At 44.1% G+C, this 21,873-nt stretch overlaps 1 protein-coding gene across 1 annotated transcript in view; it reads left to right on the top strand.

Moving 5' to 3' along the window:
- The window catches only part of LOC142759918 (dihydroxyacetone phosphate acyltransferase-like), a 124,894-nt gene extending 104,288 nt beyond the window's left edge, over positions 1 to 20,606 (top strand). The window contains exons 15-16 of the mRNA XM_075862701.1: positions 17,527 to 17,588; positions 19,859 to 20,606. Of these exons, the coding sequence (XP_075718816.1) occupies positions 17,527 to 17,588; positions 19,859 to 19,902 (106 nt within the window). The 3' untranslated portion in view covers positions 19,903 to 20,606. The remainder of the gene's footprint in view (positions 1 to 17,526; positions 17,589 to 19,858) is intronic.
- The last annotated feature ends 1,267 nt before the right edge of the window (positions 20,607 to 21,873 follow it).

The following is a 21,873-nucleotide window of genomic DNA, read 5'->3' as shown; positions in this document are numbered from 1 at the left end:
CAGACCCTTTCATTTTTTTCACATTATGTTATGAGGCCTTGAGCTAAAATAAAAAATCACATTTTCCCCATAATTCTGCACTCAATAGCACATAATGACTAGGTGTATAAAGTATAAAACTCAAATTTTGCATAGACATAAGTACTTATTCTTTGCTATAACACTTGAAATTTAGCTCTGGGGGTCTTACATTTATCTAGATAATCTTTGAAATATTTCTACACCTTGATTGGAGTCCACTTGTGGTAAATTCATTTGATTGGACATGATTTGGAAAGATGTGGTTGTGTTCAGATGGCACTGGTTTCTTTTGGGTGCTCGAGGTAGGGTCCCAACCCGGGTATAGGTTAAGAATTTGTAGTCGGCACACTTTGCTTGTGTTACAAAAATATATATCTTTATTGGATGGATGCCAGAGGCTACATGTGCGACGTCGATGTTTCGGTCGATAAGACCTTCGTCGGGCACTGAGCCGTGCTGGGGACTGGATCGGTGCAAAATATAATGCGTATGTAGCGCTGCTATAGTGAGTACTCAGCGCCCATCTAGAGCGGTAAGCCGCCCAGTACTCACTATAGCAGCGCTACATATGCATTATATTTTGCACCGATCCAGTCCCCAGCACGGCTCAGTGCCCGACGAAGGTCTTATCGACCGAAACGTCGACGTCGCACATGTAGCCTCTGGCATCCATCCAATAAAGATATATATTTTTGTAACACAAGCAAGGTGTGCCGACTACAAATTCTTAACCTATGATTTGGAAAGATACACCCCTGTCTATATAAAGGTCTCACAGCTGACAATGCCTATCAGAGCAAAAACCAAGCCATGAGGAGGAAAGAACTGCCTGTAGAGCTCAGAGACAGGATTGTGTGGAGGCACAGATCTGGAAAAGGGTACAAAAAAATATTCTACTGCACTGAAAGTTTCCAAGAGCACAGTGGCCTCAATAATTCTTAAATGGAAGAAATTTGCAACAATCGGGACTCTTCCTAGAGCTGGCCGCCCCACCAAACTAAGTAATCGAGGGAGAAGGGCCTTCGTAGGACAGGTGACCAAAAACCCAATAGTCACTCTGGCTAAGCTACAAAGATCCTGGGTACAGATGGAAACTTCCAGAAAGTCAACCATCACTGCAGCACTCCACCAATCAGGGCATTATGGCAGAGTGTCCAGAAAGGAGCCTGTAAAAGGGCTGGGGTTATGGTGGGGTACACCTGCTAGTATCACCCACTATTACTACCTCCTTTATAATCAGGGTCACTAGGGTTATGCCTAGCTCCCTTACCTTTTTCTTATACTAACGCCATTCTAATTGCTTTGCTACTCAGTAAGGGAAAACGTTTGAAGGTAAATAAAGGTCATATTTATTATTACAAACAGTAATCACTCTTACATATAAAATACACCAAACACAGAAAATAATCACAGTATAGTATCAGTGTATCCCAATACACATAACTTAATGTGTACTGAATACACTGACACTATACATTGTACAGTATAAACAAGGTATCACAATCCTAATCTATACCACAACCCACTTACCTAAACATACATATATACGTTGCGTTACAATACATACACAAGTTACGTTGTGATCCCCACATGCTCACTATTTCTGTCCTACTCCCTCCTAATATAACTGTCCCTGTACACAGAGTTAATCAGGTAAAGGGTTAACAATGGGAAGGGTTAAACGTATCAGGTAATGTGAGGATTCAAGGGTTAACCAGGGATACAACGGGATGAGCAGGTCAGCAAGGGTTAATTTAGGGACTCAGGGGAAGCAAGGGTTACTCAGGGACAGCAAGGGTTACTCAGGGATGGCAAGGGGAGACAGGGAGAGAGAGGGTTAAGTGTAGCTGTTGCTAAACGTGATACTTAGCGTGTTGTTGGTGGAGCAGGAGCCGGAGAGGCCCGCAAGGCACGAGCAGGAGACTGGAGCAGGTGAGCCACTGTTGGTGGTGTGGGAGGCAGGACCCAGCTGCTACTCGTCGATGGAGTGGTGAGGGAGGTAGGCTGCTCTCCAATAGGCTGCTATTTAAACCCTGTCGGTACGCTCGTAAATGGGGGCGAGTGGCGCTCGCCCCCGGCTAACATGGGTCGGCATGGTGATAACATATCACCGGCTGACTCATAAGCACCCGCACGAAATCCAGCGAGATTGTGCGAGCGGGAAGTTTAAAATGGAGACAGGAGAACAAAACAGTATCTCCTGTCTCCATCGCTTCCAAACAAAGCAGGACAATAACTAATTGTCCTGCCTTATTGTGAAGCCGTTGCTCATGACCAGGGCTGTGTCCCTACAGCCCTGGCTCACAAGACATTACATATATATATATGTATATATATATTAATTAGGGGACACTTCCCTTTACAATCCCCCTGTTGTCGGGGACTTGACAATGCAACATTGGGGAAGTGTTTGTGGAGTTGTATTCCCCCCCCCCCCCTCAACCTCCCTGGTAATGGTCCGAGATGGAAGGAAATATTATTTTGGACTTAGGTACTCGACATCACTTATCTCCTCAAGGACACATTCCCGCCAGTCCTCAGACTCAGGAGTCTAGTGTCCTAAGAAACAAAACCTCATAGTCCATAGAATGAAGTTGAAATGTAACTCAAATTCTGTAACAAAACTCAAAGTCCTGGATCTTCTTCTTTCTTTAAATACACCACTATCTAATGGCGGATTCTCCAGTTGTTTTCCTGGAGTGGTCTTCTAATTATGCATTATAAATACAGGCAACACCTATATAGTATAAATACATATTACTGATAATCAGTGATACACCACTATAGAATCTGTGAAAGAACCACAAAATGAAACGCAAATGAAAACAAACGGACAACTGGGGACAAACACAACAGACCATAAACACACATTACAGACATAACACCTGACTGAACATGCAATTTATGGCCAACTTCCTAAACTCCTCCCCAGTTGTGGTTGCTCATTTAGTCCCTTGAGTACGTGGCGGAGCACATAAGGCTGTAAGGAGACTCTTATGCAGTTATTTTGTTTAAAGCCACCGTTTGTTGTAACATGGCCATTTTCTATTGCCATTTCGCTAGGCTTTCCATGGTTGCTTATGCCGTGGCAGTTTCTAGAAATATGTCTCATCTGATCACATTTAAAAAAATTTGCATTGCCACATTTTTTAGTACCCAAACACTTGCAGTACTTCGCAATATGGCCTGCGCCAGCACATGCAAAACAATAGTACATGCTCTGCTGGACTTAGGGCAGTCACCAGTGCATGATCTCTTAAAGTGCTGCATGGCTAGAGACGCTAAATATCATACGCTTATATTTTGGTAACAGTGTTACCTTCAGGTTTCTGGATGGGATCACGATTTGGGATATCTGATCAATCACTCTTTCTACTACCCCGTTTTTGCCCTGTAGAGGAAACAGCGGAAACAGGCCTTGACTTTTGTGAAAAAGTGAAGGCCGGTAATATTTTTTAAAAATCCTTTATGATGTTTTGGAAACTGGTTACCAATTGTGACCTAGCAGCAAGCACATAATTTAACTTGGCAATGATCGCATCTGTAAATGCAGCCTTATCTTTAAATGCATTGATCACAGCCAGTGGCGGATTATCATTCCGGCGGTTCGGGCGGCCGCCCGAGGCCCAAGGCTCCCGGTGGGCCCATGGCCGGCCGAACCGCACATGATAGCACGGGCCCCCTCATGCCCGGTGGCGTCGCTAGCACCGGAGGGGGCTCCGGTGCTAGTGGCAGCCACATCAGTGGCGTAACTATAGGGGTCGCAGCAGTCGCAATTGCGACTGGGCACAGAAGCCAGGGGGGCCCGCGGCCGCCCCGCACCACATCAACGAAAAGTTACTATAGTAACTGGGGCCTATGTAATAAACTATACGGGCCCCTTTTACTATAGTAACTGACAGTACTTACCCCTCCTCTTCCTGGAGCGCATCGGAGGTTCTGATGTCACAGCGCTGTGCGCAGCGCATAATATCACGACACTTGATGGAGTGAGGACCTGCGGCCGAAGAGGAGGTAAGTTTAATTTTAGTGTCTTGCTGAATCTGATGGGTCGGGGTCCGACACCCGGGGCCAATCAGCTGTTTTGTTTGTTTTTTCTTTATCAAAGTTTATTAAATTTTCAGTACAAAGTACGAGTGGCAGTTCAACTGAACCACTTTAAATTAACAAATTTTGAATACAATAGAAATGTAATACAAGTAGAGTATATGTAATGTCAGCATCAAAAAGTTCACGTTGGCATATGAATCATAGAATGGAGATGCAAATAGAAAGGGGGAGTGGAGAAGGAAGGAAGGAAAGTGAACAAGTGAAAGGTGAGGAGGGATGGCAGCGACCCAAGATGCGCTACTGACGAAGAGATTCAAGTGTGGTCTTCCAGCCAACGGGAGAGAGCATCACTCTCTGTAAACAGAATCCAACTCTTCCAGGTAGTTATGAATCTGTCATGTTTTCCATTGTCCCCTGCCAGGAGGCCCTCCATTCTCATGATATGATTCAGCTTGGTTACCCATTCACGAAGAGAAGGGCATCCCGTAGATTTCCAGTGTCTAGGAATCACACACCTGGCTGCAGTAAGAAAATGTCTGAAGATGCCTTTCTTCAGAGCTGTTACGTTACCTAGCAAAAGGGACAATAGTCCAACAGCAGGCTCAATAGGTATTTGAGAGTCAAACAATACATTATATAGTTTGAATATGTTAGTCCAAAATGGAGACAAAATGGGACATTCCCACCATATGTGTAGCATGGTTCCCAAAGCAGAAAGGCATCGCCAACATTGATCAGACACGGAGGGAAAGGCTCTTTGTAGCAAGACCGGATATCGGTACCATCCGGTGAGAATCTTAAAATTATTTTCCTGAGCATAGCAAGCTGAGGGCAGTTTATGCGTAAGCAAAAATATTTTATACCAATCCTCATCCTGTATATGAAACCCTAATTCACGATCCCACGCCTGTACGTATCTAAGCTGTGAAAGCTCCAGGGGAGCACGAAGGAATGCATGTAGTGTTGATAGAGGTTTAGAAGGCATAGAGGGTAGCAATAGAAAAGTTTCCAATGTAGTTTTGTCTACGACAAGAGCCTCACAATCTGAGAAAGAGGAAATATATGCTCTAAGCTGTAGATATTCCATCCAAGATAATCTTTTGTGAGGACAAGATACCTGCAGAGACGATAGAATGGGAAGCTCATGAGTGTCGGCAAGTGTGGAAGAGAGTCTAACATTGTCCTGTCTACTCCAGGAAAGAAATTCCTCCACTCCCATCGCTGGTGTGAAGTCGGGGTTGTCAAATAAAGGAGTGAAAGGACCAGGACAATGTGTTAATTTGGAAGGCACTGCATCCCTATCCCAGGCCACCAGAAATTGTTGAGTTAACAATGGTAGCATGGGTGTATTTCTGTGCGGTTTGGCAATCCACGGAAGAGATGTTGGGCGCAAGGGTGAGATTTCAAATTCTAATCGAACCCATTGTTTGTGAGTAAATTATCTAAACCAATCAGCAATTCTCATTAAGAGATCTGCAGAATGATATTTTTTAAAATCCGGCAACCCCGCCCTTCCTTCCGATTTAGATCTGCAGAGCACCGTCCTGCTTATCCGAGGTTTCTTAGAGCCCCAAACAAATTTATTTATGGCTCTATGCAATGGACGGAAATAGGATTGAGTGGCCAGAATCGGTACAGTTTGAAATACATGTAGAAATCTAGGTAAAATGTCAATTTTCACAGCGTTGATCCGGCCAAACCAGGAAAGGCGAACCGAGGAGTACTGCTCTAAATCTCTCAAAGTACGATGTAATAGAGAGATGTAGTTCAGACGGAACAACGCCTTCAAATCCTGTGAAATGTGGATCCCCAAATACTTTAAGGATTCCTGTTACCATTTAAATGGGAAGTTTTGTTTTAAGTGTTCAACAGAATCAGGGCTGAGGGACACGTTTAAGACTTCAGTTTTAGAGTACCGTATATATCGGCGTACAAGACGACTTTTTACACCCTTATCAAAAGTGTGGGGTCGTCTTATATGCCGGATATTGTCTTGTACACAGGTTGTGTCTTACCTTGTGAGCCTGCAGTCCGGTACACAGGCTCCCGGGATGCACGGAATCCGCCACGGATCTGAGGGAAGCCGGTATTAGCCGCCAGGGAACATCTCTGTAAGATCCTGTAAGCCTCCGTAGATCTCCCTTTCCTCTCATTCCCTGCCTCTCAGATCTCTCGCGATGAAGCAGCCTATCTGCGCATGCGCGAGTTCAAAGAGACAGAGAGTCCTGGGTCCTGCCGCCAATGTCCATAATGAAGCGCTCCTGCACGAAATGGCAAGTATATCTTAAATTCTATATTTTAAGGGTAAAAGTTGGGGGTCGTCTTATACGCCCAGTCGTCTTATACGCCGACATATACGGTAGTTAACTTTGAACTTACTGAGATGACTAAAACGTTCATATTCCTTGAGTATGGATGGTAAAGTCACAATAGGTACTATTACATATAAGAGGAGGTCGTCAGCATATAGAGCAAGTTTAGTATGCAGTGATCTCACAGTTATTCCTTTTATTGAGGGGTTATTTCGCAGGGCACTAGCCAGGTGTTCCATAGTGAGGACATATAGAATAGGGGATAACGGGCATCCCTGTCTAGTACCATTCGAAATACGTAGTGAATCCGACTGTAAACCATTCACACGGACCCGAGCTGTAGGCCTCGTGTACAGGGACATGATTTTACAGAGCATATTGTGACCTAAACCAATTTGTGACAAGGTCCTCTGAAGGAATAGCCAACTCACCCTGTCGAAAGCCTTCTCGGCGTCTACTGAGAGCAGGCATGCTGGAATATGCTGTCTTTGTGCATAGGACATGAGAAGAATGGTTTTATTCGTATTGTCCCTTGCCACTCGCCCCTTAACGAATCCCACCTGATCATCACGAATGAGAGAGGGTAAGATGTGGGAGATGCGTGACGCAATGATCTTCGCAAATATCTTGACATCCACGTTGATCAGTGAGATCGGGCGGAAATTAAGGCAAGACGTAGGGTCTTTCACAGGTATTGGTAATAACATGATATGTGCCTCAAGTGACTGTTGAGTAAAACCACACGCTAAAGTGATGGAATTGAAGACCCGCTTTAAGAAGGGAATTACCAAATCCTGAAATATTTTGTAGAATTTATTATTAAAGCCATCAGGTCCAGGACTCTTTCCCAACGAAAAATCTTTCAAAGCTTGCAGCACTTCATCCTCTGTGAAGTCAGCTTCAAAGGTATCAGATTCCAGGTGAGAAAGAGTAGGGAGCGGGGTCTCATTTAAATATACATACATTTTGGACTGCAGAGTTTCAACCGGTATATCATGTAAACTGCCTTTAATATTGTACAAAGAGGAATAGTATTGTTGGAAGCATGTGGTAATGTCCTTCGGATCCAAGACCACTTGCCCCGAAGCCGTATGTATTTTAGGGATATAAGCAGCCTGCGACCTGGGATGCAGCGCCCTTGCAAGAGGTCGTTCACACTTGTCAGCAAATTCATAAAAGAACTTCCGATTCTTGTCTCTATACCTTGTGTAAGATTGGTCAAGAAGGGCCCTGAGTTGATTCCTCGCAAGGTCAAGCTCTGCGAGTGTAGAGAGGAGTTGTGTACGTTAATGCTGAGCTTCAAGAACGCTAAACCTATCCAACAGTTTAGTCATTTGAGCACCTTTCTCCCTTTTCAAGCGAGACCCATGTTGAATGAGAACTCCTCTTAACACATTTCAAAGCCTCCCATTGTACTGGTAAGGCTGTTGCATCAGCTGTATGGTTAAGAATGAAGGACTGGATGGAGTCCCTAATTGCTGTCACACAGACAGTGTCATTCAGGAGGTTATCATTCAGTTTCCAATTCTTAAAATGAGTCGGCCTATCCGGAATGTCTAAAATCAGATACACCTGAGCGTGGTCTGACCAGAGTATATTCCCTATCAGTGTTGTGGGTCTCCACGTGAGAAGATGATGACTGAGAAGAAACATGTCAATTCTACTGTAAGAATTATGTAATGCAGAGAAATAGGTATAATCTTTAACTTGTGGATGAAGCAAACGCCAAATGTCAACCAACCTCATTGAATGCAGTGTGGAGGATAAAGCAGACAGATGGGACCTAGGCACTGGACTTTTACCCGACGAGGAATCAAGATGCTTGTCAAAAACTAGATTAAAATCACTTCCGATTACCAAGAGACCCTCCGTAAAGTCCTCCAACCTCCGCAACAACGACCTGCAAACCCGGGCCTGATCCTGATTGGGTAAGTAAAAATTTGGCAGCGTAATCACCTTGCCATGCAAAGAAATTTTTACAAATAGCGTCCCTCCGTGTCTGACGCCGTCGCCAATACCTCATTCAATAGAGATTTATGAATTGCAATAATGACACCTTTACTTTTGGACTCCGCATTCGTGCTATGATACCACTTAGAGTAGTATTGAGTGTTAAGACGAGGAGTATGAGCAGTTTTAAAATGGGTCTCTTGTAAAAACAAGAGTTGAACCCTTTCCTTATGCATATCATATAAGATCTGCGCGCGTTTTTCTGGTGTATTGAATCCCTGAACATTCAGGGTACACATCTTCAGCGAGGCCATCCCACCACACAACAAAGGCGAGAGAGGAGGGGTAGAAACAAGACGGAAAAGTAAGGGGAAAAAAAAAGGGGGGGGGCGAGGGGAAAATAAAATAAAAATGAGGAAGAAATAAAGGAAAAGGGTAAATACCCACTCTCTGATGACTAAATCAGAGAGATAATCTCAAACAAAGTTACACTGGCGAACCAGCGACTCCCTAAGTGAAAGAGTAACTAGTCAGAAACATGTACATACATCAGAACAGAAAACCCTTAGAGAAAAGCGCTTTTGGGCCGTGCAAGTGAACCATAACCGCCTCCATCACAAGTACAAATATGTAGAGGCATGCCACGCCATGATAATCATTTATGGCACAAAAGCGCATTAGGAAACAACATTTAACCACAGCAGGTGACCCTGCATCATGAACAAAATATATAAAACCTATACATATAAGTATGAGAATTCTGCGCCAAATTCAAAGAGGCTTGAAGGTATGCCAAGTGCAGGTGAGTATATATACTCACGAAAAACCCTCAAGCTTCTGGAACAGGATCCACATGTTGTCGATCCTGATGATGTCCACGAATGGCTGGAGATCTACCACGACGTCCTTGACGCGATCTTTGGGGAAGTAAGGGAATGGAGGGCCAGTCCAATATGGGGACTCTAGGAATGTCCAGTGCCTCACAGAACTCTGGGATGTCATCAAGGTCCCGGACGAAGAAGAGAACGTCATCTTTCCTTACTTGAAGTTGGAAAGGATATCCCCACGAATAGGGAACACCGTGCTCCCGAAGAACATCCAATAAGGGGCGCAGATTCCTTTGTTTATCCAAAGTCATTTTGGAAGGATCAGATAGAAGCTGAAGTTTGTTCCCCTCCCATGTGATATCGCCTTTATCTCTGGCTTTACGTAATATTTCTTCCTTAAGCGTGAAGTAATGGATGCGACACAAAATATCTCTCAGCTTGTTGGGATCAGCGTTTCTAGGACCCAGAGTGCGGTGTGCCCTATCAATTTCCAGTGCAGATTCAGGTTTGCGGCCCAGAAGAGAGTTGAATAAGCCCTTCAGCGTAGGGACTATAGCAGCAGTATTGTAAGTCTCAGGCAGACCTCGTATGCGCAAGTTATTGCGCCGGTTGCGATTCTCGTGATCCTCAGCGATATTAAACCGCATATGGATTTGTTGAGTATGTTGCTCTAATTTCGACTGTTGAGAGGCTTGCACTTGTGATGCAGCAGTAATATCTCCATCCATTCGTTGTACCTGGTCTGTAAGCTGAGAGAGATTGCATGTCAGTGCCTGTATCTCTGATTTGTATGTGGTCTCCAATCTGTGCACATAAGTTTCCATGTCCCCTTTAGTAGGAACTGCAGCAAGTTGTTGCTTTAGCTCCAAAAGCATGTTCCCTGAGACTGAGATCACATCCGTCGTAGGCATATTCAGGTCTGAAGATGTAGTATGCTTCTGAGGTGAAGAGGAGCTGGGAGAGGGGGCTTGAGCCGGAGTAGGGGGGCTGCAGAAGAGGTGTCCTGCACTGCACAGCCATTTCCCCTGGTCCGGCGTTCAGGACCCGGCGGCGCCATCTTGGATTTATCTCCTCTCACTGTGTCGCTGAAGTACCTGAGAATACCGCCGGTAAGTGTGTCCGATCGTGGTCTGGAAGGTGTTCCTGAAAGTCTGGGTGCTCTCCTGACCATTAGGGTGCCGTTTTCATCAGCGGTATCGTGCTAATGAGCGTGCTGGGGTGTAGTCAGTAGCGGAGCTCTTAGTCTGCATGTCCGCTCGGTGCCATTACGAGGCCACGCCCCCTAATCAGCTGTTTTGAAGGGGTTGCAGCTGCTTGTACGAGCGCCACTTCCCCTTCATTCCGGTCACTTTCTCACACTGAATCGCCGACACGGTCGTGTCAACAATTCACAGTGTGAGCAAGTGAGGGAAATGAAGAGGAAGCAGCACTCGTACGAGCTCTGCACCCCCTTCAAGACAAGTGATTGGCGGGGGTCCCGGGAGTCTTACCCCGACCCATCATCTATTCATGGCCTATACTGAGGATAGGCCATCAATGTTTAGGGACTGGACAACCTTTAAAGCCTACCGTGTGTTAGGCTTAGATACAGGGCCCCAGCTTATACTGCATAAGAATACTGTCTGCTGCACCCTGCATCTGAGCCTACCTTAGATACAGGCAAAACCACAAAAAAAGGCCATACTTACTAGGTAGGTGGGTGGGTGAAAACCCGTTCCCAGCAGGACGCAGACAGGTCAAAAAATGCTGCAGAAGGAGTGTGCATTCAATAGTGATAGCCACTCCCACCTTAGATACAGGGTCCAACAAACAGTATCACACATGCACATGGGCCCTGTATCTAAGGCCCTCTTCACATCACTGCTGCACTTCCGTTGAGGGGTTCCGTCTGGTTAACCCCTCAACGGAAACCTTAGCCTCCGTTTGCATCACCATTGATCTCAATGGCGATGGAAACTTTGCTAATAGTTTCCGTTTGTCACCGTTGTGAACGGGTTCCGTTGTTTTGGCGGAATCAATAACGCAGTCGACAATGCAAAACAAGGGAATCCTGCCCCAACGGTGAGAAACGGAAATCTTTAACAACGTTTCCGTCACCATTGAGATCAATGGTGAGGGAAATGTAAGCAGAGGGTTCAGTTTGCCTTTCTGTTGAGGGGTTAACCTAACGGAAGCCATCAACGGAATGGCAGCGGTGATGTGAACTGGCCTTTTACTAATGTGTTTTTTTTTTTTTCACAGGTTCGGTTGTTGGACTACGTCGGATTCGATGACTGCTTTTTTATTCTCAATAAAATGGTTAATGAGGGATGAGGGTTGTGTGGGGGTGTTTTATTTCAATAAATATATTTTTTCTATGTCTTTGTATTTTTTTTTTAACGTTATCGCTACCAACTTACTAATGGCCACTGACCGATTGACCGCGTCCATTACTAAGGCGGGGCTTAGTGTTAGCCGGTGAAAAGGCTAACACTAACCCTCATTATTACCCCGGTACCCACCGCCACCAGGGGTGCCAGGAAGAGCCGGGTACGATCCAGTACCCGACTATCTGTAGTGATGGACGGGCACTAGGGCGGCCGCAGGCTGGTATCATTAGGCTGGGAAAGGCCAAAAACAGTGGCGCTTCCCAACGGGGTAATGCTAGCCTGCTGCTGCTGTGTTGTATCTGGCTGGTTATGAAAAATGGGGGGGATCCCACGTAATTTTTTTTATAAATAATTGGACAGCACTATGTTGGGTTCTCCCATTTTTATAACCAGCCAGATACAACATAGCAGCAGCAGGCTAGCGTTACCAGGGTGGGAAGGGCCACTGTTTTTGGTCTTTCCTAGCCTACTAATACCAGCTTGCGGCCGCCCCAGTGCCCCTTTGTCACTACAGATGGTTGGGTACTAGTTCGTACCCTGCTCTTCCTGAAGGCGCTGGGTACCAGGGTAATAATGGGGAGTAGTTTTAACCTCTTCATGTCTAACATTAAGTCCCCCCCCTTAGTAATGGGCGTTGTCAATCAGCCAGCATCTATTACTAAGGTGGTAGTTATAAACTTTAAACAAATACAAAGACATAGATAAAATATTTTATTGAAATAAAAATTCCACACAACCCTCGTTATCCATTTTATTAAGAATAAAAAAAACGCAGTTATCGAAGTAGTCTTCGAATCTGAGGTAGTCCAACAACCGAACTTGTAAAAAAAACACAAACACACAAAAATAATTAGTAACACATCAAAAAGGAAAATATTTTTCTTAGACTTACCTTTCCTGGGTCCAGCGCTGTAGTTGCAATGTCAGCAAGCTGGGCCCTATATCTAATCCTATAATGTGTGATACTGTCTGCTGGGCCCTATATCTAATCCTATCATATGTGATACTGTCTGTTGAGCCACTGTATCTAATCCTATAATGTGTGCTACTGTCTGCAAATCGCTGTATCTAATCCTATCCCCTATCCATAGCAGCAGGGTCGTAGTGCTATAAATATACTGTCTCATATATATATATATATATATATATATATATATATTCATACACGCACACATATTTTTTTTGGGGGGGTACATACAGTGAAGGAAATAAGTATTTGATCCCTTGCTGATTTTGTAAGTTTGCCCACTGTCAAAGCCATGAACAGTCCAGAATTTTTAGGGTAGCTTCATTTTACCAGTGAGAGATAGATTATCTAAAAAAAAAAAATGAAAATCACATTGTCAAAATTCTATATATTTATTTGCATTGTGCACAGGAAAATAAGTATTTGATCCCTTTGGCAAACAAGACTTAATACTTGGTGGCAAAACCCTTGTTGGCAAGCACAGCAGTCAGACGTTTTTAGTAGTTGATGATGAGGTTAGCACACATGTTAGATGGAATTTTGGCCCACTCCTCTTTGCAGATCATCTGTAAATCATTAAGATTTCGAGGCTGTCGCTTGGCAACTCAGATCTTCAGCTCCCTCCATAAGTTTTCGATGGGATTAAGGTCTGGAGACTGGCTAGGCCACTCCATGACCTTAATGTGCTTCTTTTTGAGCCACTCCTTTGTTGCCTTGGCTGTATGTTTTGGGTCATTGTCGTCCTGGAAGACCCAGTCACGAGCCATTTTTAATGTCCTGGTGGAGGGAAGGAGGTTGTCACTCAGGATTTGACGGTACATGGCTCCATCCATTCTCCCATTGATGCGGTGAAGTAGTCCTGTGCCCTTAGCAGAGAAACACCCCCAAAACATAATGTTTCCACCTCCATGCTTGACAGTGGGGATGGTGTTCTTTGGGTCATAGGCAGCATTTCTCTTCCTCCAAACACGGCGAGTTGAGTTAATGCCAAAGAGCTCAATTTTAGTCTCATCTGACCACAGCACCTTCTCCCAATCACTCTCAGAATCATCCAGATGTTCATTTGCAAACTTCAGACGGGCCTGTACATGTGCCTTCTTCTACAGGGGGACCTTGCGGGCACTGCAGGATTTTAATCCATTACGGCGTAATGTGTTACCAATGGTTTTCTTGGTGACTGTGGTCCCAGCTGCCTTGAGATCATTAACAAGTTCCCCCCATGTCGTTTTCGGCTGAGCCCTCACCTTCCTCAGGATCAAGGATACCCCACGAGGTGAGATTTTGCATGGAGCCCCAGATCGATGTCGATTGACAGTCATTTTGTATGTCTTCCATTTTCTTACTATTGCACCAACAGTTGTCTCCTTCTCACCCAGCGTCTTACTTATGGTTTTGTAGCCCATTCCAGCCTTGTTCAGGTCTATGATCTTGTCCCTGACTTCCTTAGAAAGCTCTTTGGTCTTGCCCATGTTGTAGAGGTTAGAGTCAGACTGATTAATTGAGTCTGTGGACAGGAGTCTTTTATACAGGTGACCATTTAAGACAGCTGTCTTTAATGCAGGCACCAAGTTGATTTGGAGCAGTGTAACTGGTCTGGAGCAGGCTGAACTCTTAATGGTTGGTAGGGGATCAAATACTTATTTCTCTGTGCACAATGCAAATAAATATATATAATTTTGACTATGTGATTTTCTTTTTTTTTTTTTATATATAATCTATCTCTCACTGGTAAAATTAACCTAGCCTAAAAATTCTAGACTGTTCATGACTTTGAAAGTGGGCAAACTTACAAAATCAGCAAGGGATCAAATACTTATTTCCTCCACTGTATGTTTTGGGGCTATTCCCCCTGATGTTTTAAGTCCTCAGTGACGCCCCTGGCTGCTAGTGCTGCATTGTTGTATCACTTAGGAGACCCAGCGATGCAGCTGAAAGCTGAGGGTTATCGGCCATGAGAAGTTTGGGGGGAGGAGGGCCCAAGAAGAACCTTTGCATTGGGGCCCATGAGCCTTTAGCTACGCCCCTGGCCACATTAATTTGTATCTGAGTCCTCAGGACTGAGATACAAATGAATACTATAGGTTGCAGGTCACATTTGGCTTGCAGCCTATAAGGCACTGGGAAGACTCCCTGCGCAGGCCGGCGTGATGAGGTACTGCATCACGCCGGTCTGCGCATGCGTCTAGTCCGGAGGATTCACACACGTCCAGCTGGAGCGGCCGCCACGGGGTAAGGTAAGTAAACTGTATTTTTTTTTTTAGGTGGGGACTATCGCTGTGTATATATTCAAGGAGAGAGGGGATTGCTCCGTTATACTATATACAAGGGGGAGTGCTGGGTGGCCCTATATACAAGGGGGAGGGTAGCGCTGTGTGGGCCTGTATGCAAGGGGGGGAGTGCTGTGTGTCACTATATACAAAGGGGGGAGCGATGTGTGCACTATGTACAAGGGGGGAGCGATGTGTGCACTATGTACAAGGGGGGAGCGCTGTGTGGCCCTATATACAAGGGGGAGCGCTGTGTGACACTATATACAAGGGGGAGCGCTGTGTGACACTATATACAAGGGGGGAGCGCTGTGTGACACTATGTACAAACGGGGAGGGCTGTGTAGCACTGTATACAAGGGGAGGCTGTGTAGCGCTATCCACAGCGGTATGTGTGTGGCGCTCTTTATAGGGGGGCTTTTGGGCACTATTTACAAGAGGGGGAGGGCTGTGTGGCACTCTCTACAGGGGGGCTGTATGGCACCATCTATATGGGGCTTTGTGTAACGCTCTCTACGGGGGGGATGTGTGATATCTACAGGGGGGGTGTAATATCTACAGGGGCTGTGTGTGGCACTATGTACAGGGGGCTGTATGTATGTGGTGTTTTACAGTGTGTGGTATTATTATATTCAGGTGCGCAGTTTGGTGCTATTATATTTAGGGGCACAGTATGTGGCACCATGATAAATACATTTTCGTTTATAGGTGTGGAAATGTTGGAAAAGTGAGGAGCCGAAGACATCTGAGTGGCAAATTCTGTAGAAATGAGTAATGGCCGGGAGAAGTCGTCATGAGCTCTGGACCGGATGGAGAAGAAAAGAGGGAAAAAACTACTAGAATCTGAGACGTCGTCACCTGTGAGTCACTAGATTTACGCCGCGTTCCAAATTATTATGCAAATGTTATTTTTCTCTGATTTTCCTAAATAGTCGATGCAAATGACAGTCAGTATAATCTTCAAGCCACCAACCGTTGGAGTATAATGCAAATTTTTTTGAACAAATTGTTTCAAATTATTATGCACAACAGAGATCAAAACATTTTAAAGGTTGTAAAGAGAACTAAAATGGTCATTTGTTGAATTTGCTGCATCAGGAGGTCATATTTACAGAAATCAAAAGCTCTTTCAATCAAAAAAAACGTAACAGGCCAAGTTACATGTCAACATAGGACCCCTTCTTTGATATCACCTTCACAATTCTTGCATCTATTGAATTTGGGAGTATTTGGACAGTTTCTGCTTGAATATCTTTGCAGGATGTCAGAATAGTCTCCCAGAGCTTCTGTTTTAATGTGAACTGCCTCCCACCCTCATAGATATTTTGCTTGAGGATGCGCCATAGGTTCTCGATGGGTTTGAGGTAAGGGGAACATGGGGGTCACACCATGAGTTTCTCTCCTTTAATGCCCATAGCAGCCAATGACACAGAGGTATTCTTTGCAGCATGAGCTGGTGCATCGTCATGCATGAAGATAATTTTGCTACGGAAGTCACGGTTCTTCTTTTTGTACCACGGAAGAAAGTGGTCAGTCATAAACTCTACGTACTTTGCAGAGGTCATTTTCACACCGTCAGGGACCCTGTGAGATTTGCAGCAAGTGAAACAAAATCTCGTTTACCTCCGTAATCTCGCAAGATTTCGTTTCCCTTGCTAGAAATCTCAAAGAAAAGAGTCAGAAGTGTCAGGATTCTGAATACACATTACGTCCAGGCTGGATGATCATGTGTATTCATTATCAGGACACTTGATTAACGTTAATCTCTGTTTATGTGGCTGCACATCGCTGCTGTGTAAATAAATGTAGAGGAGTGTATGATGCTGACTGGTCACTGATTGGTCAGCGTCATACACTGTCCATTTCAAACCTCATTTGCATATATATATATATATATAAAATGGCTCATAACTTTGCCAAAAAATGAACGTTTTTAAAAAAACAAAACGTTACTGTTATCTACATTGCAGTGCCGATCACATGCAATAGGAGATAGGGATTTCAGAATCTGGTGACAGAGCCTCTTTAAATAAAATTGTGTTACTCGTCTGAACTTCAAAAGGTCTAGGTGCACAGTATAACCCAACACTACACCGTGTATGTATGTTACCTGTCCACGCCTCTCCGCCTATCTGCAGTTCACGTTTTAACACTATTTTATTGTAAAAAATACAGAAATAAATTGAAAACAGTTTGGGCTGGCTTGCAAATGTTAAAGGGCTATACACATTATATCATATATCGTATCAGGTAATGTGAGGGTTCAAGGATTAACCAGGGATACAACGAGATGAGCAGGTCAGCAAGGGTTAATTTAGGGACTCAGGGGAAGCAAGGGTTACTCAGGGACAGCAAGGGTTACTTGGGGATAGCAAGGGTTACCCAGGGACAGCAAGGGGAGACAGGGAGACAGAGGGTTAAGTTGCTACACTTGATAATTAGCATGTCGTTGGTGGGGCAGGAGCCGGAGAGGTCCGCAAGGCACGAGCAGGGGACTTGAGCAGGTGAGCCGGTGTTGGTGGTAGAACCCAGCTGCTCCTCGTCGGTGGAGTGGTGAGGGATGTAGGCTGCTCCCCTGAGCGTACCGACACAGAGCTATTTAAACTTGCCATTAAAATTGAAAAATTTAAAGGGTCTGAAGGCTTTCTGGATGTATTGTATGACATCTTGAGCATCTACCTATGTCTCATTCCAAAAGAGTCACCCTGAATTATAAAAGCACTCCTCTGTCGTTTAACTGAGTTTTTATCGGTTATTTCTCAGGGGTGATGCAGCCATCTTTACCGTAAATAAGCAAGCCATAGCAGACATGGAAGGAAAACTTGGTGAGAAACCTGAAATTATATTAATGCAGTTTTAAAAATGACAATTTGTGCATGATTTTTTATTTTTTTTTCCTTTGATACCTTTATATTCTTATTGTCAGTATCTATATAGAATTGATCTAACTTTTTGCTAAATACACATTCATTGCTTACACTACAGTAATACGTTATTATGAAGAGATGCACCACTTTGGCAAACGTTTTATAGCTTTATGACAGCTGCACTGAATTGAAGGCAATGGACAGAAAGGTGTCCATATGTATATTCAAATTAGTTGCACCCCTTCATTAATAAATAAAAGTTTACTGACTGATGTACTTGATTCCCCTTAAAAATATAAGAATACATAAAAATATTCTGAAACTAATAGAGTGTCAGGAGAGTTTTAAAGCAGGGTTAAAAGGAGCCAAGCTGCACAGCGTATCCGCCCTGGACCACTATGCACATTGTGGTGCATTTTGTCGGCCGGAATTTCGACTGCAGAAAGCAGCGCCGGGAAAAAAAACAAAAACGTTCATACTTACCCCCTCCCTCTCTTCTGTGCGTAGTCCGGCCTCCTGGGAGGACGTGGCAGGCCATGTGACCGTTGCAGCCTGTGATTGGCTGCAGCGGTCACATAGGCTGAAACGTCATCCCAGGAGGCCGGAGTGGAGAAGAAGCGGTGAACTGTGGGTAAGTATAACTTTTTTTTCTGTTTTTTTTCTTTCTTGCCATTTTTGCAGCGGAATTGCTGTGATTCCACCACAAATGTCACAGCACACCACTTTGATGCAGGTTTAAGAACCCCATTGAATTCAATAGGGAAAACCCGAAACACAAGAGCAGCAATTCCGCAGCATTAATTGACATGCTGCGGCTGATAAAATCGCACTGCAGGTCAATTTATGTGCGGTTTTTTTCGGCGTCTTTTTTTACGGTTTGGGGATGAGATTTGTTGACATCTCACCCACACTACTGCTACTGTGATACGCTGTGGTTTTTCCGCAATGAAATCCGTTGTGGAAAATCTGCGTTGTACACGCCAAGTGTGTTCCTACCCTAAGGGTATGTTCACACGAGGTCATTACGTCCGTAATTGACGGACGTATTTCGGCCGCAAGTACCGGACCGAACACAGTGCAGGGAGCCGGGCTCCTAGCATCATAGTTATGTACGACGCTAGGAGTCCCTGCCTCGCTGCCAGACAACTGTCCCGTACTGTAATCAATTACGGACGTAATGACCTCGTGTGAACATACCCTAAATGTGTAAACTTTTGAAGGCAAATCGTTTTATTTAATTTAGTACAACTTTTGAATTGTTTTTTATTTTAAAAAAAAGTTTAACTTTTTGAGATACAACTTCCATGTATCCTGTATACAGACATGTATTTCCATTAGACTTTTTTTTCGGTCTTGCAGAAAATTTTTAAAAATGACATCAAAACTGTGACAAAAATGTTTTACACCCTCAGGCCTAATTCACACGACTGTGTTCGCATGTCGGCAGTTAATCCCGGACCGACAACAATTCAGGGAGAAACGCTACTAGCATCCTTGTTATGTACGAAGCCAGGAGTCCAAGCCTCGCTGCGGGAAGACTGTCCCGTACTGTAATCATGTTTTCAGCATGGGACAGTAGTTCCGCGGGGAGGCAGGGACACCTAGCTAACTATAGATAACTATGATGCTAGGAGCCCGGCTCCCTGCACTGTGTACGGTCTGGGAAATGCGGCCGACATACGGACTGTAAGTCACGGACCGAAAACGCTCATGTGAATTGGGTCTTAAAGGCTATGTACACTTTTGAAGGCATTTGTTTTTTACTAAATCAAAGTTTTATTTCATTCTGAACAACTTTTGAATTGATTTTGATTTGACAAAATTTTACTTTTTGAGATACAGCTTCTATGTATCTTGTATACAGAGAAGCTGTATCTTGCCCTCTAAGGCGAAACTGTCAGGTCAGCAGGACAGAAAGCTTCGGTGAACGCTGGTCAGTGATACACAGGATCGGGCTATTATTGATCACATCTAAGTTCATGAACTTAGATGTGATCGATAATAACTGGATCCTGCGTGTCAGGGCCAGCGTTGACCGAAGCCATCCGTCCTAAAGACCTGACGGATTCGGCTTTGGGCGCAAGATACAGCTTCTATATATATATATATATATATTGGCTACTGTGAAACTGGAATGCCTAATATGTCATTTTCTGATAATACATACCCATTGATGCATGTCTCCCTGTTAACAACCGCACATGTTGAATCTTGTTCATTCTTAATAGGGCTGCAGATGTCTAAGATGAAGATCGCAGTAGCACGACTTTAAAAATCGTGAAAGTACTTTTAGCCATTTTGGTTTTGCCAACGGTTTTACATGTTGCTCCTGTCACTTGTATCTGAAGTGATCTGAACAGGAGATGGAAGCAAAGGGCAGCTAACGTGTTCTTCTCTTTGAGAAGTCAATTTTATAGACTCATCACTATGCCAATGAAACAAGCGTCAAGAACAAATTTTCAAGTGTTACCTGCTGCTGATGCACTATGACTTTCTTCATGAGCTTTTAATGGTCCATCAAGCAAAATGAGGTGCTAAGGAGCGAATTGCACTGAAAATGGTTACACTTTATTATAAGGGAGTTTATTCACATTGTATTGACTGAAAAAATAACTTGTATAACACTACTGTGTTATAGCAGAACAACATTTCCAACCTGATGGTTTTAAAACAGCAAATTTTGACACTGCCGGATTTACCATGTATACATCCAGATCCCATTCTCTGTAGAATCTTTAACTCAGGTCCTCACTAATATAACTTATTGGTGTTGCTTATTTTCTATAATATCTTGGAATATTGCCATTTACTGTTACCCAAAAGCTCTTAAAGTTGGATATTTGTGTTACTTGCACTTCTGTTACTTTTTGTGGCATGTCTAAGATTTCTGCAAACTGGGGAGTAGCTATTGTTCTGTACATTCTATAGATTGCCAAAAAATGGAAATGCATAAAAAGAATAAATATTTACTTGAAATCAGTTGTGTGATATTTATTGCGTTACAATAATAACATTTTAATAATTAGAATTGCAGATTCTTTGTTTTCTGTCTTGAATAAATATGTGTCATATTTGAAGTGTACCCAAAAACTTATTATATCTGTCTGCATATACAGAATTATATTGCATAATGCAATTCTCTTATTGGAATTGCTTGATTAGGGCGGGTATGTCACATATTTTATGCTGCCCTATCTGAAGGCACACGATCTGATTTTAGCATGCTATCACTCACTAATGTTGTTCTAAATTTACTGATTATTTTGACCTTCTACTTATGGCACGTGGCTAGCACTGCTATCAATGAGTCCAAGTATATACATATATTCACGCTTCCTGTCATCCAGCCGCTGATTGACACTTTTCTCCTTTAGGCTCTGTTCACATCAGGGTTCGGTACCGTCAGACCTTTCCGTCAGAGGAATCCATCAACGGAAAGGAAAACGGAAACCATAGCTTCCTTTTGCATTACCATTGATTTCAATGGTAATGCTTCCATTGCAAATGGTTTCCGTTTGTCTCCGTTCCGTAAGGTTTAAATTTTTTTGGTGGAATCAATAGTGCAGCCTTAGACCAGGTTCCCACGTAGCATAAACGCTGCGGAATTTCCGCAATGGAATAGTAGTAGCAAATCTATAAAATCTCATGACCACGCTGCGGAAAAAAAATTGCAGTGTAAACGTTAAGTAATTGACCTGCAGTGTGGAATTTAAATCCGCAGCATGTCAATTTATGCTGCGTTTTCGTTGCAGGTTTTCTCCATTGAATTCAATGGGGATGCAAAACCTGCAAGAGATAGCACAGTATTGTGACAAAAATCACAAATCAGGAAAAAAATCAAAATCAAAAATACCTCCCTGCTCTGCTATAGTGCTACCGCTGTAGCAGCGGCTGCTAGCGCAACTACCGCCCATGGGGGGGCCAGTGTGCGCCCTCATGCCAGGTGTCGCTGCTAGCAGCCGCTATGGCTGCTACAGCGGTAGCGATGCTACTTAGCGAAGAAGTGCCCGGGCAGAGAGACGACTGCTGAGTCGCCGGGCCCGGGCGCTTCTGAAACACGCAGGGGAAGGGAGCCAGTGTAGCGCCCCCTTCCACCTGCTGGAGTGATGCGCCCTGTGCAAAGGCACAGGTCGCACACCCCTAAGGCCGGCCCTGTATGGGAGCACGGTCCGTTAAAGCAAAAAACAGGACATGTCCTATCTTTTGCGGAGCCTTTCTACGGCACGAACACCTTCCAGTAAAC

The sequence above is a fragment of the Rhinoderma darwinii genome, chromosome 4, assembly GCF_050947455.1.
Source record: "Rhinoderma darwinii isolate aRhiDar2 chromosome 4, aRhiDar2.hap1, whole genome shotgun sequence".
Lineage (NCBI taxonomy): Eukaryota > Metazoa > Chordata > Amphibia > Anura > Rhinodermatidae > Rhinoderma > Rhinoderma darwinii.
Note: the sequence above shows the minus strand (reverse complement) of the source record. Positions and strands in the feature narration are given on the sequence as shown.